General features: G+C 46.2%; 1 protein-coding gene across 2 annotated transcripts in view; it reads right to left on the minus strand.

Moving 5' to 3' along the window:
* Sh3bgrl2 (SH3 domain binding glutamate rich protein like 2) overlaps positions 1-17972 on the minus strand; it is a 63384-nt gene that overhangs the window by 10567 nt on the left and 34845 nt on the right. For both annotated transcript variants that reach the window (XM_016003858.3, XM_076576757.1), the window contains exon 2: positions 12215-12400. In XM_016003858.3, the coding sequence (XP_015859344.3) occupies positions 12215-12400 (186 nt within the window). The remainder of the gene's footprint in view (positions 1-12214; positions 12401-17972) is intronic.

Below are 17972 nucleotides of genomic sequence, written 5' to 3' on the forward strand. Positions count from 1 at the left end.
ACTCTGGTGGTCAGGCCTGCACGGACACCAGGCTTTCTAGACATGCCACCAGCCAGCCCAGAAAGTCATTCTTAAAGTCAGTATCTGGCTAGCCAGACACATTTTGATTTACCAATAAGACCTCTGTCAAGCGGGTGGATCAACTGTGTTGTTAATTACTGACTGCATGTCACGTGTTAGCATCTTACCAGTTTCAAACAGTATGAAAACATTGGCTTTTTGGCATTCAAAGGCTTTTGAGAGTCCTGCTGAATCCAAAGTATGCAAAAATAAATGTTTTCGTCCTATTCGGACAAAGTAAATTATTGAAAATTTAAAGTCTAGAACCTTTTAATATTCCATTCAGAGTTAAGCTATATGATATGAAATCATTTAAGAGTAACACAGTTGTATATTAAAAAAAATCATTTCCTCTTAAAATATAGCTTCTTATTTATGATCTGAGGCCATAATGTGTTCCAATAATTAATGCTTTCTTATCAAATATGCTTCACTCGTCAAACTTTTCATATTTGTGTGTGTGTGTGTGTGTGTGTGTGTGTGTGTGTGTGTGTGTGTATCAGAATTCCTCCCAAAGGTGGAAAGTATGATGGTAATTCACACAAGGCTTCTACAATAGATTCCCTGAATTCCCCACAGTTGAAGGCACTCTTTGAAGCTGCGGTCTGTAAATACATGTCTGCCGACTGCACTGCACACTACAGAAAAAATCTGCTCTGTGACTTCAGGCTATAAAGATCAGTTCACACCGACTCTGCAAAGGACACAAATGCAGAAATCACGTTCAAGGTTGAAGTGCCGGGTTTCAACAGCTGGTACGTCTTCATTACAGCTAAGACAAAGGATGGAAGGAAAGACATCACTTATAACGGCAGCAGCTACGGAAGAAAGTCTGGGCTTCACAGACCATGCATCATCCGACACTTCTCACCCTCCGAGGGATGCTCTTCTAAACGCCTCTAAGAAGAACAAAGCTAAAGAGCCATGGAGAAATTCTAAGAAATGCAGGGGGAGAAGAAAAGATTGCCATCGCCTATACTTGTGTTTGCGTTCAAGTGAACAGAATGTTGGAGACATTTATAGACCCGTGATAGAATCTGCAGCAGGTAAGCAATAGCCTCATTCTTCCACAAAGCCCAGCACAGACATTGCCTGCCTGCTCTCATTCGATTGTTATGGACTAAGCAGCCAGTGGAGACAAAGATCTCCAAGTTCTCCGCCTTTTCAGCGTTCCCCAGGAGAGCAGTTAGGAAAGCCCACAGCGGCCACTCTGAGAGGCTGTGTGGCCTCCCCTGACTCAGCTAATGGCAAGTAAGTGACAGGCCCATATTATTTCTACCTGCCAAGGGCAGGGTCAGACAGAAGGCTGCTGGGAACACAGTGTATGGACGAGGAAACGGAGGCAGCAGACAGCCTACACCGGTCAAAGGAAAAGCTGGGTTATCCAAACGGAAGACATTCTGAAGGTGACGGGAGCTGCTGCTGCTCTTTAGACAGACAGCGACGCCTGCTTCATTTTCTCTGAGCCTGAGGGTAGCCTCTGAGCACAATTTCTAGATTTTCAGGCTAAGGGCTGTTAATGCTATATTCTATTTCATGAAACCTTGATATAGAAAGAAAAAGATAGCTGGCAGATCCAATCCTGGCAGGCTGGAGAGGTAAAGGACGACTATCTCAAAACAGCTCCACTCAGCAATTCTGATGCCCGACACTAAGGATGCCCAGTTCTGAAATCGTGTTTAATGTTTCTGACCAGATTGGTTCAGGACACAGTGCGGACATGTGTGTCACCTCCTGTCTTGTTTGGATGCCACCTGAAATGAGACGGGGTAGGAACAATGTGACAGAGTTATGCTTAGGAAGGCATAAACCAGCACTAAAATTTATTCAACACCTAGACCGTACAGCCAACACCACTGGACTGGTAGAGAAAACACTGGGGGAAAACTAACCCCCAAAGAACAGATGAGCACAGTGCTGGGGGGAGGAGGTGACGGCAAAGACCAAACAGCAAGAGGTGTCTTTGCAAAGGCTGAGGCAGTCTGTCCATCCCGGGGCTGCTAAAGCCGGGATCCTCGGAGAAGCGCTGACTCCCACCTGCTGCAGTTCCTACCAAGGCCACAGAAGCTGGGAAGGCCAGGGGCCACTCTGGACACGCAGACACAGAGAGCCGCAAAGGCTTATCGTGGAAGGCCAACACTGGCCTTCATTCCTCAGTAGTTCTCTCTTTGGTTGGCAGTCCAGAGGGTCCAACCCTCTCTCTCTGCACGGTCTCCTGGGCCCTCCTACCTAAGCAACAGGCCTGTGTGAGTGGTGGGAGGGCAGGGGTCACTCAGCTCCTAACAGAAAGCCAAAAACCAGCGTCCAGAAGCAATGCTGGGAAGGTACAGGTCACAGAAGAGAACCTTCCTACCACGTACTTCGAATCAATATCCTTGACAGGATTAAAGGTGCTGTATCCATAAACAACAACAAGACATTATTTTTAAAGGGGAAAGAAAACAGCAAAGGGGCTCTTAGAAATTAAATCTGATTGCCAAATAAAAAATGTAGAAACAGAATGATGTAGAGTGGGGAAAAAAAAACCATTCAGCTAGTGCCCTAGACAATAAACTCAAGAATGCCACTGGCATGCACGGTCTGGCATCAAGATCAAGAGCTGTGATGAACAGTTTTGGAAAAAAAGGTAAGACAACTAAGCCAATAAAACTAAATCCTGCAGGTGGACAAGAGAAGAATGAAAACAGTCAGAGAAAATGAAAACTTCCCCAAAGGCAGGGGACTGGTGTTCCCACGGAAACGTCTACCAACTGCTGAGCACAAGGCTCCCAGGCAGCAGATTCCAGAACTCAGGACCAAACAAACAAAAACATGCAATGCCTTGCAGAGACAGAAGTAAAGCAACCTAAAGACCCTAGTCTAGCAGACATGAACACCTCAGAAGTCAAGAAAGAAAACAAACAAACAAACAAACAAACAGAAACTTCAACGTCTCCCATCGAGGTAGGCCAACGTAAGAATGGGCTGCAGCACACACTAGTTCCTCCAACCAGAGCAGGGGACACAGGAAATGAAGCCACCCATCTTGGCAGGATATAATTTTAAATCTGTGGCCAATGAAATTATGAGTGAAAGTTAAAGCAACCCCAACATCGGAATATTTTTTAGACAGAAGTCTAAGCAAATAAGAAGAAATATAAGAAAAAGTGCATTCCTTAGATCTTTGTTAAAGGAGCGTGGGTGTGAGTGAGCGAGTGTTCAGCTGTATGAGGAGACTCCCTTGATGCTGACATCTGCACCATTCTCTTAAAGCTGAGGGGACTTAGTAAGACAGGATGACATGTCCTTCCCTGTGGCTGTTCACACTGCTAAACAGCTTCGCAAACAGTATTTCCAGAATTACATCAATATAAGCCACATTTATGCAGCAGTTACAGCTACAGAAGAGCATGTAACAACCTTGGGCAGCGCGCTGTGCAAATGTCTATTTATGTCTCAAAGCAGAGAGGGAAGGAGAAACCACAGGAAAGCCAACCTCCCTCTGTCTTTCCGAGGAAAAGACACATACATCCCGATCTGAGACCTGAAGGACATAGAGGAGCAGGGCAGAAAACACGGAGGCAAAGCCTCGTGAGGAGGTGGCATCTGGGCTCAGGCCTGGAGCGAGCACGCAAAGGACGGCGGGACACGGAAGGCACTTCCGCTCCCCATCCCGTCAGGACCAGGCTTTGATCTCCCAACACTGACATTAATGTGCCCTTGTTGTCGGCACAGTTTTACCGTCTTCCTCGCCTTTGGATGGCTCAGAAGAATAACGTAAACAGAAAGCAGGAGTTCAGACAACCGCAGCAAGCAAGGGTGGCCTTGGACTTCCGGGATGATGGCTCAGCATTCGCAGCACGCTCCATCATCTCCATGGCAGCCACGTACCGGGGACTCACCCCTGTACAGATTTGAGGCAAACATCTCAGTGAGGTGAAAATGGGAGATTAAACATTTATAGACAGCAGAATAAAAACTACGGTTAGAAGAGAGACAGCTGCAAAGAATGCCAATGCTGGCTGCTGAGCGGCAGGCGACAGTGAGAATGAAATCCCACGCCCCTTCCCCGCACTGTGCCCCGCTAAATGTGGAAGGGTGCCACGTCAGAACGCTCGCAGCCCAGCAGCTGATGAAGAACACTCTCCTCGATGAGATAACTGGTCTTTCACACAGATGGTGCCAGAATACAACAAGATTTTAAATTAATATAAAGTTTCCCAGGAAAATGTGTGTGAGGTAGGTGAGCTTCTTCTAAATGGTGGCAATTTTAATGGATTTCGCTGTAAAAGTTTACAGGCAGGCTCAGTAAACTTGCTTTTAAATGCATTTGGCTTTGAGCTTTCTTTCTTTTTTTTTTTTTTCTTTTTCTTTTTTCTTTTTTTTTTTTGGTTTTTCGAGACAGGGTTTCTCCGTGTAGCTTTGCGCCTTTCCTGGGACTCACGCTGTAGCCCAGGCTGGCCTCGAACTCAGAGATCCGCCTGGCTCTGCCTCCCGAGTGCTGGGATTAAAGGCGTGCGCCACCACTGCCCGGCCGGCTTTGAGCTTTCTAAGATGGAAATGCAGCCTGATCTTGCAGAGACACGGACTGGAGACCCACTGCAGCTGCAGACAGACGTTGAGTGCGCTCTGCTGAAGTCAGTACAGGCTCACCTCTGTTTACAGGGAAGAAAAGAGAGGTGAGGAATAACATCCACATCCACTGCTGGATAGTTACACTTTCTGAAAATAGCCAGAAAAATAGCCAAGCCAGGCTCAAGCAACCTCAGGTAATAGTCACCTGGCCTCAATCGCCAGGGCAATATAGAAAGGAGGCCACAGCAGGCTCCAGGTCACTCACTCCTGAAACAAACTGGAAAATAGCTTATCATCCCTGATTGGCACATGTTTGACATTATAAATACCATCTAAAAGAGTGTAAAAAAAAAGTCAACAGTTTTTAAACATTAATAACCTTTAAACTGTCTAATGGGAAAGGCCAGCTTATCTTTCATTTAAGACCATGACCATCTGTATCTCAGGTGGGCTGTCCTGTGTTGTTAAGACCCGACCTGAAGAAAGGACTTTACTCTTCGGTAACTAGCAGTGTTTTATACCCACTCCATACCCCCACTGTCAATCAATACCTGACTGAACAACGGCATCCGCAGCCAGACCTGTATGAATGCGGCTTGACCAATGAATAGTGTGGACTATGTGTCCTATTCCTTGATGGTTAATCCACAAACTGATTATTGTAATTTTAATCCTATGTGAATTTCTAAGTGCTACTTTTTTTTTTTTTAAACAGGAAAACTAAAAATGAATTCCACAAAGTCACATGACACAAAACCAGTACAAAAAGGTCAGCTGCGTTTCTACACAGGAACAGTCAGCTGCATTTGTACACACTGGCAGTCAGCTGCCTGTGCACACAGTAATAGCCAGCTTCGTGTGCACACAGAAATAGCTACATTTGTACACAGCAAAAATGGAAGGCTGGAAAAGAAGGCTGGGAACAGCCTCAGAAGAATACAGTGTGTTTCCTAATGAACCTAACCTGGAAGATGAAGCCTTGTACACTGAAAACTACAACATAATAACTGTAAATCCTGCACCCATAGACTGGAACACTTAATTTTGTTAAGGTGTGAGTACCACCCACTGCAAACTACCAACACGGTAAAACCCCTACTAAAATCCCAAGAATAGCTTTTTTTCTCCCTAGAAACAGAAAGGAAGGAAGGAAGGAAGGAAGGAGGGAGGGAGGGAGGGAGGGAGGGAGGGAGGGAGGGAGGAAGGAAGGAAGGAAGGAAGGAAGGAAGGAAGGAAGGAAGGAAGGAAGGAAGGAAGAAAACCCTAAGTCCCTTAGGAATGTGAAAGGAGCCCAAACAGCCAACACATTTAGAAAAAGATACTTCCTAAACAAACTATTTTGCAAAGCTATGTTAATCAAAACAGTACAACATTGGCGGAAAGAAAAAAGAAACCTTGAATATATGCACTAATGACAGACACATGCCACTCAGTAGAGACAGGATGGTCTCCGAAATAACAGCACTGGAAAGATTGGGTGTCCTTGTGCAACAAAAATAAAATTAGACCTCAACCTTCCAGTACAGACAAAAATTAGCTCAGAACATTAAAGGCCTAATTAGACCTACGACCCCAAACTTTATAGTCACCGTAGGAGAGCCCTGGGAGAAGCTATACATACGTACAGATGACAGATTCAAAAAACAGCCAATTGGTACATCAAACTGGAAAACTTTCATTCACCGAAGAGCACAATCAACAACGTGAAAAGGAAAAGAAAACACCAGCAGATCAGGTATGCTGAAGGATCATGATCCAGAATATATAAAACACCACCAACTCAACAACAAAATCTAGTAATGACTGAAAGTCAGGAAAAGATATTGAGCAGATATTCCTCAAAAGAGAATCTGCCAATAGAGAGCATGGACAACATCAATAGTCAACAAATTATTCATCGGTTATGAAAATCAAATCCACAGTGAGGTATCACCACACACTCACGAGACTATTCAAAATTAACATACACACACACACACACACACACACACACACACACATACACACACACTAAAAATGAGACATGTTGGCAACAATATGGAAAAGCTGAAACTTCCTGGCACTGTTGGTGTAACGTATGAAAGGGGGTTCTTTGGCTAGTCCCTAAAATAAATAAATAAACAAAGAAATCCAAAGCTACCATACAATCTAGCAACACCACTTCCAGTTACAAACCAAAGCAGCTGAAAGCAGAATCTCAAAAGAACATGTGAGAGCTTGTGCTCACAGCAGCACTATTCAAAATGGCACAGGAGCAGAAGCAACCCAAAGACTCCTGATAGATGAATAAAATGTGTGACATAAACTTAATGCTATGCAGCCTTTAGAGAGATTAGCACAACATAGATGAACTTTGAGGATATTACACTAAGTGAAAGAAGCCAGTCACATGAAGACACACGTTGTATAAGCCTACTTAGGTAAGTTTTCCAACACAGTCAAATTCATAGCTAGAGAAGAATGGCAGTTACCAGGCCCAGATGAGGGTGCAAAGAGAAGTTGCTGCCTAGGGGATTTAAAAGTCCAATTCTGCAAGGCACAACATCCCAGGATCTAGTTCACAACAATGTGAGTAAATTCAATAATGAACTGCACACCTTAAAATGGCTGAGGCGGTAAATTTTATGTGCTGCACCACACACACACAAAAAGCTTTTAACAAGAAATAAACATATGTGATGATCTAAAGCATCTGTATGCTGATGGTGAGGAAGGTGATGAATGAAAGGGGAGTATTTTCCTTCTGTAGAGAGGCACGTTCACTTATAGTGCATTCCATGTCCGTTCAGAAAGAGAAAAAGGCTTAAAACCTCTAACGTGAGGTCTAAATGTTTCAGAATCCAAACCAGACATTAAAACATATCAAAAGAGGTTGAGAGGTTCAGGAGGGCCAGGTCCCATCACCAGATTCCTGCCTCACAGTGAAATGATGCAGTGAATCAGGCTGGTTAACGGAGCTACACCAGTTTGGAATCTTGGTTGCAAATACCTGACAAGGATGCTGGTTGCTGGGAGGAATTTAGGGAGGTGTAACACCAGCTGAGAAAAAAAAAAAAAAAAAATCCATCACAGCTGGAGAAATATTTTAAAAACCAGGAGGAATTCTTGTTGCCTCAGCAGGCAAGAACATCTTCAGGCCACACCCTAGGCTCAGCTATAAGAGCCCTAGCTAAGCCAGGCCCCAAACCTTCCTGCACAGGTACCACTGTAATGAGCCTTCAGCAGTTCCCACGTTTCTCCATCATTCCCCCAATTCCAGGAGGGAGTGACTGTTGTGGGAGCCTGTTCAAGCAGCTGGGAATTCCCAGGAGACAGGACATCCACATCCTACACAGAGGGGAGCACGTGTCTTGGTAACCCACACTGGTTACCAAGGAGCTTAGCAGGTGTTTGCTCTAGGTTTCATCCAGACTAAAACTAAGTGGACATCTCCAGGAAATCTTGGAGAGGACATTTCCAGGAAATCTTGGAGAGGACATTTCCAGGAAATCTTGGGTAGAACAGGTTCTTGCAGACTGTCGAGATCCTGTCACTTACAATATGACATTGCCCACAGTTAGCCAACCAGATGAGACTCTCATAAACCACCACTGGGAACCAAGATGTCTAAACGCAGGTACAGAGATGAAGCCCACTGTCAGCTGCCTCTGATGCTCTGTGAATTCGTAATTATCTGGCCTTGGTAAGAGCAGACATCATCTTTAACACTCCTGGCCCCTGCAGGCAGATGACAGGACACCAGGCAGCAGCTGCTACCCCCTCCACCTGGGACCTTGGCTGCTGAGGCAGAACAGCGGCCATTGATCTGGCACAGTTTAATCAATATGAAAGCCAGCTCCCACACAGCCTACCCGAAGAAGTCCCATACACTCTGTGGAGCAAAGGCTTAGATGTCAGAAAGAGGTAAAAAGAAGAATAAAGTTAACCTTATTTTACAACATCACAGTCTTTTATTCACCCAGCACAAACCCTGTCCCAAACCCAATGCAGACCGCTGTACCATGACGGTAGCAATGTTACCCACCTCTCTTCTTGAAAAAGGTCAAGAAAACAAGGAGTTTAAAACCAGAAACACAAGCTCATTTTTGACACAGCTGGGAGCATCAACAGCCCAAACCTCAACACAGGCAGCCAATGAATGGGGAGGTGGTGACGGATGTGTCGGTAGAGAACAGCGACAGCTCAGTGTGCAATGGCAGCTCCTGCAGAAGTGAGCCAGAACGTCCAGGCCACGTCAGTGGACCCACCGGCTACTGTGAAGGGCCTGGGCAGTGGACCCACCGGCTACTGTGAAGGACCTGGGCAGTGGACCCACCAGCTACTGTGAAGGGCCTGGGCAGTGGAGCCACCGGCTACTGTGAAGGGCCTGGGCAGTGGAGCCACCGGCTACTGGGAAGGACCACGGTCAGTGGACCCACCAGCTACTGGGAAGGACCACGGTCAGTGGACAAAAAGTCAAAGACAACAGAAGGAAAAGATAAAAAAATAAATACTACAAAACCAAGGCCGGAGTGAATAGACGCTCAGGAAAAAACAGTAGCAAGGAGAAAGCTTTCAAAGGAAATACCGGAGGAGAATGTAAGTCACACTTACAGTTCCTTGAGCACTCAACAATGACCTGTAGGAAAGACTTCATTCACTGGTGACTCACCAAGCAACCTCGAACTGCACATGCGTGCAGCAAACCTTCAAATTCGGCACAGCGGAGACTGACAGACACCCCGGGGGCCCCAGAAACGGCAGCTGACATCTGAGCTGTGTCCCTGGAGACCAGATGATCATGAAGCAACAGTCACAGTGCTTCCCCACCTAGAACTCTGTGCCTAGGAATGACGTCACAAAAACAAAACAAAGGCTTTTCATACCAGCAGCGTCCCAGGGAAAGACAGCGCGGGCGTCTGTGTTAGGCTTTCTGACGTACTATTTTATTGGGCTGCTGCAAAAATCACTACAGTTTCTGTGTTACTGCAATCTGTGATTCGACACTGGAACACATTCTTAAATAAATACGGCTATGTGATACATAACTCGAACGTCCATTTCCCTCTTCCTCTCCTTTGCTGATGATCTACTACCGGATGTCTATTTTACATGTATCACATAGACAAAAAGCAAATTCAGGCGATTTCTCATTTGAGATCAAAATGGATGGCTGAGGAGTAGGGACAGCTCACAGCAGAACAACACATTTGTCTAGGGACTGCTGAGGAACACACAGTCAGGTGAAATTTCGATAAGCACTGTCAAGGCGGGCAGAGCTTGGAGATGGGGAGCAGAGTGTGGTCAGGGCAGTCGACGACGACAAGTCAAGAGTGGCCGCTAAAGCCGGTCCTCTTATTATCACAGAGAGGTCCGTGTGGACCACTGGTGGCCACTTGGCACTGAAGCAAACAGGAAAGGTAAAAAGGCCTGCTGAGTGGGTACCTCATGACCCGACCCAAACCAGCCATTTTGATCCACTGTCCTCTGCTACTCTGTGAAATGACAGCAAGCCGTTCCTCAGCTGGACTGTGATGGGGGATGAAAAGTGGACTGTATACAACTGGTGATGGCCAGCTTACCATCTGGACAGCTTACCCACGGCCAAGCTTACAGCACGAGAAAGGGGCCATGGTCACTGTTCGGTGGTCTCTGTCCATCTGATCCACTACAGCCAGATACGATTGGACCTTTACACCTGAAAGGTAGCTCCACAAATGAGATGTACGGCAAGCTGCAAGGCTTCCGGAACTGTCCACGGGAAGGACCCATTTCCCCACAGCATTTCCCTGCCACCTGTCACACAACCAATGCTTCAGACGCTAAACAAACTGGGTTACGAGGTTTTGCCTCATCCGTCACATCACCCTGACTCTCCCCAACCAGACATCACTTCAAGGATCTTGACAGCTTTTTACAGGGAAACATTTAGAGAGCAGCCGGATAGGGGAAGTTTTCTGAGAATTAGTCGATCCCGAGGCACAGGTTTTTACACTACAGGAGGACACAAACAATTCCTATTGACAAAAAATGAGTCAAGAGGCTGGGCAGTGGTGGTGCACGCCTTTAATCCCAGTACTTGGGAGGCAGAGCCAGGCGGATCTCTGTGAGTTCAAGGCCAGCCTGGCCTACCAAGTGAGTTCCAGGAAAGGCGCAAAGCTACCCAGAGAAACCCTGTCTCGAAAAACCAAAAAAAGAAAAGAAAAAAGAAAAAAAAAGAGTCAATTAAGTAGTCTTTATTTTGATTAGTCAAGACGAACTTGAGCCTAGTCACGGTGATTTTAAATTCATGTCCTAACCTGAAATTCCTTTTGGGCTAACCCAATCCTTGCAGCTTTATTCTGAGCTGCAGTTCACAAGCATTTCAAAGGCTAATCCCTCAGCTTGGTCATCAAGCCCCACAGAGTATAAACACTGGCCATCAGGAACTGTAGGCACCCTTTGTTTCTCTGCATTTCCCCAATAAAGTACAAACTCTTGATGTTCTAACAGAATCTCCCAGCCTTTATCTCCACGGGATAACTTATGTAAGAAGAGCTTTGCAAACAGTCCCAACCCTCGCGCAAAGAGCAGCCCACCAGAGCTGGTGGGTAGCTCTGTGGTGGCGCACCTGCAGATGAGGGGGTGGCTCCTGGTACTAAACTTGAAAAGCTGGGAATGGTAGCACACACCTGCAATCCCACCACCTGGGAGGTGGACAAGATCGGGAGTCCGGGATGTAACGAGTCTAAGGATCAGAAAATTGAGGCTTAAGGTGATGATAAACAGATGCCATGGACAACACCAGGCAGACAAGCGTCATGGGCGCAGGACTCGGCTCATCACTACTGAGATGCCTGTGCACAGGAGGTTCGAGGGCCTACGTTCTGATTCCCCCCTCTCTTCTACGCCTCTACAGCCACCAAACACAGTATTACTCCTTTCTCCACCCTAATGACAACCCAGCTACTTAAGAGCATCAGCATCGGCAACACCCAGGCACTGTAGCCTAAAGAATTGCATCCCAAAATAGACACGTGTGTATGGAGTTTAAAGCTGTGGTAAAAGCCAAACCCCAACCTACTCAGTAGGAAGAAGTTTCTCAGAATGTCTTAACCTAAGAAATAAGCAAAGTGGACGACTAGACAAAACTGGCTTTGTTTTCCCATATACTACCCAGCAGGAAGGCACCAAGACAGATTTTAAATACTCACAGTAATCCCTCTGCTGATAATCTTTTTTGAATATGAACTCTGTTTTCTAATCAGCTATCCGCGGGGAATAATGATTCAAGAATAATTACCTCTTCAATCTGGCCCAAAAATGCTTTAATGAAGAGACGTGCTTGAAAAGTCAGAACACGGTAAACACACACTCTCCACTTCCCTCCCAGAGCAAACAAAGGGACAGGATGGATGACTGAGAGACACCCTTGACCTCGGTTACACACTACACAATTCTCCAGCAACCCCCCTGTCCGTGATGCAGAATTCCTGACTGCTCTGAGCTTCCCCTCTGCTAGCCCAATGACGCCAAACAGGTACTGCATGAAGTTACCGCCTTTACAGGATGCAAACTCACTCCGGGTTATCATGCTACGGGTCACAAAGGGACACAGTGTGGGAACAGTCCAGCCACTTACTCCACAGTATCGGTCGCCGTTAAATATCTGAGGTGGCAGAGGGTTGCCCTGCGAAGGCTTCTTCTCAGGGGGGATGTTTTTGTACATCCACTGCCTCTGTTCTTCTGACATGGTGATGTCCACCTCCTCGAACTCTATCTTGTTGGCTTCCAGAAATCTAACCACATCCTGCTGCTTCTTCTTGATCTAGAGGGAAGATAAGCAAGAGAAATGTTTACCCGACGGCAGTAAGTATGCATTTGCAGATTAAACTATTCCAGATTGCCCATAGTCAGAAGGGATGTACACAGCTCCCTCACTGTATATCTAGGCCAGGACTGAGCCAGCTCCAGTGCAGTGATTCCTGCACTCAGACACCCCAGAAGGCTGACACTCAACTCTGACTGCCCACAAGGACAGAGGACGTGGTGGCAGGTGAGATGAGGCACCCACTTAGTTCCCAGCAGGCCACAGCCACTCTTCATCTCCCACTGCTAGAAGCTGACATTTATAACCAGTAAAGCTCCCTCTGCTGAGGTCATTTGTAAGCCATGTCTACCCCATCTGAGATGAACACTTTGGTGACTGAGGAGAGCAGCATTTTTATTCCTCTCAGATATTCCACAGCTATAATCATGACCCAGAAAGAATCTTTCATCAGTTTGGTTTGCAAGAGGAAACGCTGCTCCTCACTCTAGGTGAGATTAACCACAAGCATATTTCAGTCTTAACCCTTTCTATTCCTCCGACCCTCACGGTTCCCTCTCCAGTCACTAGGGGTCAGGTGTGCTCCTCAGCAGTTTCAGTAGCAGCAGGATGTCTTCAAATGTGAGCAACCTTTTCAATGTAATGGTACGCACCCACTAATTTACATGGAACACCAGTACTCAATGTCTTAAACACAGCATGTTAAACATAAAATATGGTTGCCTTTTCTAAGTGACTGGAGAAGATACCTCTTTTAAAATGTAAGGAATGAACAGCCTAAAGCTTGAAGAACAAACCCTCACACAGATTTCCTCCACCTCCATCCCCCAAATGCCCCTTAGAAATCACCAGTAGTATGTGTCTCTGAGGTTGGAAATCTGGACTATGCTATAAGCAAACAACTCCATCACTGGGTCCACAAATGCGAACAGGATGGTAAGGTTATACAGACACAGAAAAAATGCTGGCAAAATAGCGCATCGCTAAGCTCAGGTGCGTGGATTTGAGAATTACTGTGTGGTGTGTTATACATCCAAAAGATAATGACTTCTCGGATTCTTCAAAGGAGCCATCTTTCATTTCTGAAAAGTGTGACTTTCTTCCCTCACACTGGATACATCATTTCAGAAATGTGCTTATATTGGTCTGAAACTTCAACTCAAAGGAGGATAATCTACTCATGCTGCTTGAAAACTAAGATGATTTTATTGCTTGCGTCTTCCAATTAAGAGTAGTTCCCCAGTGTCTGATCAAGGTCTGATGTGCATGCTACTAAAACACTCACTGCCATCCTCCTGCCTTATAGCCTTCTTTTGTAACCCTCCCTCTGCCCCGAGGGACCATGCACATTTCTGGGCAGGTACACTCAAGTATACCTGATTATTTATATTCTTGACTATAAAAAGGCCCATGTTTTGAGATCATAAAGCAATGGTCTATAGTTCTACTAACTCAGGTGACATATGCCAAAATCCAGAGTAGAGGAATAGAGCCCAGCATGTTAAAACTGACCAAACCCTCATATGGGGTCCCATAACTGATTGTGTGGGTGGGGGAATAGGGATGGCAAAAAAACAGTAAAGTTTTTGAACATGCAAGAGGCCAAATATTAATTCAAAACCCAACACATAATAAACCTGAAATGTTTCTGGCAGCACTGACCCGTGAGGTCAATTACTTCACTGCAGCCTGGGTTCTGAACACACAATGATCTCAGTATGTTCTGTGAAGGCCATCACAACATTCAATGCCAACAGATGCTGCCTGAAGCACCTTGGCTGGACACTACTGTCCAAGAATATAAACACCGCAGCATCTTATATTCTGTACACATAACACACTTAGGCATATTATCTTGTTGACTATTTGGTCTATTTGTAACTTTTGTTACTGAAACAGCATCATGCAATGAACAATGAACTCTTGTCTCAGTCTGTTTGTTATGGTTGCTATAATGAAACACCACAGACTGGATGACTTAGGAAAAGGGGGAAGTTCATTTCTCATCAATCTGGAAGCTGAGAAGCCCAGGATCAAAGTATTACGGAACAGGTATCCAGCCAGTGACCATTTCCTGGGTCACAGACATAACCCTTTTCTATGACGCCACTTGGTAGAAGGAACAAGACAGCTCCCTCATGCTGGAGGGCACTAAACTCACTCCTTGTCTCCCAACAGCTTTCTCCTAATTCTGTCACATTAGGCAGACATTTGAGGGGGACACAATTAGTTAGACTACAACAGTATCTTTAAAAATGCTCCCAGTGCATCTCCTGATACTGCTTCAGGTAAAGGCCCTATGAGTGAAACTCTGACCCTCCAGCCTCAGCCTCTTCAGCACACCCCACTGGCATGTGTGATCACAACAGGCACTATGAATGAAACTCAACTTTCAAACTGCACAGATGGTTTTCAGGCTCATAATGGACCCATGCTAACCTGCTTTCAACAAGGCCACAGCAGTTTATAGGACTATGAGTAATGTCTCAGAGTGTCTAGGTCTCAACACCCTCCCTCTTTAGAGCCAAGACCTCAAAGCTGTGTGAAATGACTCAGAACACTAAAACTCAAAGACATCAGAAATGGAGGGAGGTTTCTCCCAGACAACAGTGAAGACTGACACAGTACTGTAGAGAATAAGAATGTCTTAGTTAGGGCTACTGTTGCTGTGATAAAACGCCGTGACCAAAAGCAACTTGGGGCGGAAAAGGTTCATTTCACTCACAGTTCCATATAACAGTTGATCATCAAAAGCAGTGAGGGCAAGAACTCAAGTGGGCAAGAACCTGGAGGCAGGAACTGATACAGAGGCCATGGAGGGGTGCTGTTTACTAGCTTGATCAACCCTGATTTCCTACAGAACCCAGGGGTGGCCCCACCCACAATGGGCTGGGTCCTCCCACACCAATTACTAATTAAGAAAATGCTCTACAGGCTTGCCTACAGCCTGGTCTTAGGGAGGCGTTTCTCAGCTGAGGCTCCCTCTTCTAGGGTGACTCTGGTATGTGTCAAGCTGACATAAAACTAACCAGCACAGAGACCATCTGTATTTTTTTTTGAATATAGTAAGAGTTTATTTAGCAAAAAGTTTCATATGAAAATGTACATGACCCAATTCTGCACCCCAATCAAACAGTCCTTAGGGGAAGGATGTGGACTCCTCTGCTGACCAGCCATTGTTTAGACTCTTTCCAAGGCTTCTAACATGATGATACTGTTTCCTCGTATGACCACCTTGCCGATGCTATTCTGTTGCCCACTAGTTGCCATCTCCACACACTCATCAATCACAAGGTTCATAAAGGGTTCAACGCCCCATAGTATTCCTTGTACATGTCGGCCACCATTTAACTTCAGTGATTTAAAAAGAGGCACAGCCACGCCTGTGCTTCAAAGAGATTTCATACCCTGCAGCTTAAGAACAAAACAGGAAGCCGGGCGGTGGTGGCGCACGCCTTTAGTCCCAGCACTTGGGAGGCAGAGCCAGGCGGATCTCTGTGAGTTCGAGGCCAGCCTGGGCTACCAAGTGAGCTCCAGGAAAGGCGCAAAGCTACACAGAGAAACCCTGTCTCGAAAAACCAAAAAAAAAAAGAACAAAACAGGAATAAAAGCAGAAGCAACCCTGTTATGAATCGTTAACACCATTCTGGAAAGATCTGTAAGACTGATCAATAGGTTTCAGAAAGTGTAGACCAGGCTCTTCTTCCTCTTCCTCCTCCTCCCCTTCTTCTTTTTTAACAAAAGCAATGAAGAAAATATTTGTTATATTGAAAAGAAAAACTCTTGAAGGTCATGTAAGAAACTAACAGGAAGTACAGGGAGATTAAGGACCAAGTGGGGAGACAAGTGGGAGATGAGAGGGACTGGAGATTAAAAACCAAGTGGGAGCCTGTGTGACTATTCAAAAAGTTAAGAGACAGTCAGTGGACAGACTAGAGTCACACAGAGAACTGCCTGCTGGGTCAGTAAAGTTTCCCCAGCTAACAGGAAGGAAGACAACTCAAAGCATTTTGCCATTGACCTCCAGGTTACTTTCACTAACATGAAAGGAGAACCGGGTTGAGGGAGACCACAGACGATCAGCCAACACTCCAGTGAGTTAACCAAATGGACAGGGTAGGGGAAATGCAACCACGGGACCACGTATCCCAGAGGACGTCTGTGACGCTGGATGCAGGAAGGAAGATGAGTAACAGCACACCGGTGTTTATAAGCTGCAGGGTGCAGTCTGGAACTGTGGGGCCCAGGCTTGCTCGGGAGGCAGGGCCACGGAGAACACCCAGCCCGAGGGGTGGGCCCCAGGTGACAGCAGGATGTACTGCACCGGACACCAGGATCCAAACATAAACAGTATTCCGAGATCATTTCCTCCACATGAAACGTTCCGTTCTCTCCAAGTTTCGAATCTTCTGGGACGAAACACACCTTACATGCAGTATCTTTTTCTTTTCATTGCTGGACAAATGTTAGAGGGGCAAAGTGTAGGACCACAGTTGGTGACTCCACAGTAGGTGACTCCCTCTGTGTCAATTCATCCACGGGTGGAAGGTACATGCAGCTCACACTTGCTTTTACTCACTTAACACTCAGAAGCCACTGCCCATGATAGCTATTTACCCATAAGCAGTCAGTCCCACTGAGACTGCCCTGGCTCAGCGCCGGAAACCAGTTTTCCCCAGAATCTCTGGAGCAGGAAGGGATCCCCAACGCAGTTCTGGAGACGGAACCGGAGAGACAAAGGCAGCAAGCCTCACAAACTGAGACAGATGTGGCTGTGTCTACCAGCCCAGCACGCAGGGGGTGAGAAAGGAGGGTCGAGCCTTCTTCCTCGCAGAACTGCTGACATGGTGAGCAGGAGATACAGCAAACCAACACCATCTGCTGGGATGGTGAAGGAGAAAGCCTCACATCTTCCAGCTGCCACCCCAAGCTTTTCTTTACCCTGAACTTGCCATATTCGACAAATCAGCCCCCAATAAGGTTAAGTCTGGGTGACAGAGAGAAGACGATTGTAGCCAATTTGAGGCTAGTCTGGTCTATACAGAGAAGTCTTGGATGGCCAAGACTACATAATGAGACTCTGTCTCAAAAAACAAAAAATCAAAATATTAAATAAATTGACATTTCTGGTTCTCTTTCCCAGTGAGCCCTCCTCACCCACTGGAGTTTTTAACCAGCCATTCTAGAGCTTCCTCCTCCCTTTCAAGTCCTTCATTTGTTTCTCCACAGCTGGCACTTGTTTTACGTCTGCACATCTGTCCCCCCACCTGGACTATAGACACCCGAAAGACGGGCGGGTTTGCCGGTTCCGTCCACAGTGCGTCGGTCACACGATGCCTTGCGCACAGTGGACACACGCTGCAGATCTGTTGATGACCACACAAGGTTTTCCCAGGCAGCTGGAAGCAAACACTCCCAGGAGCAGTACTAGCTCCCCGGGCATCCGCCCTCTCCGGCCACACTCCGGGTCTTTCATAGCCTGCACGTACTAGCCTTTTCTCCGCTGTTTCCTCACCGCTGTTCTCACCTCTCTCCACGGTGCAGAATCTGTAAGCAGGGACCTGGTCACACA

Source organism: Peromyscus maniculatus, chromosome 7, assembly GCF_049852395.1.
Source record: "Peromyscus maniculatus bairdii isolate BWxNUB_F1_BW_parent chromosome 7, HU_Pman_BW_mat_3.1, whole genome shotgun sequence".
In the NCBI taxonomy this organism is placed as follows: Eukaryota; Metazoa; Chordata; class Mammalia; order Rodentia; family Cricetidae; genus Peromyscus; species Peromyscus maniculatus.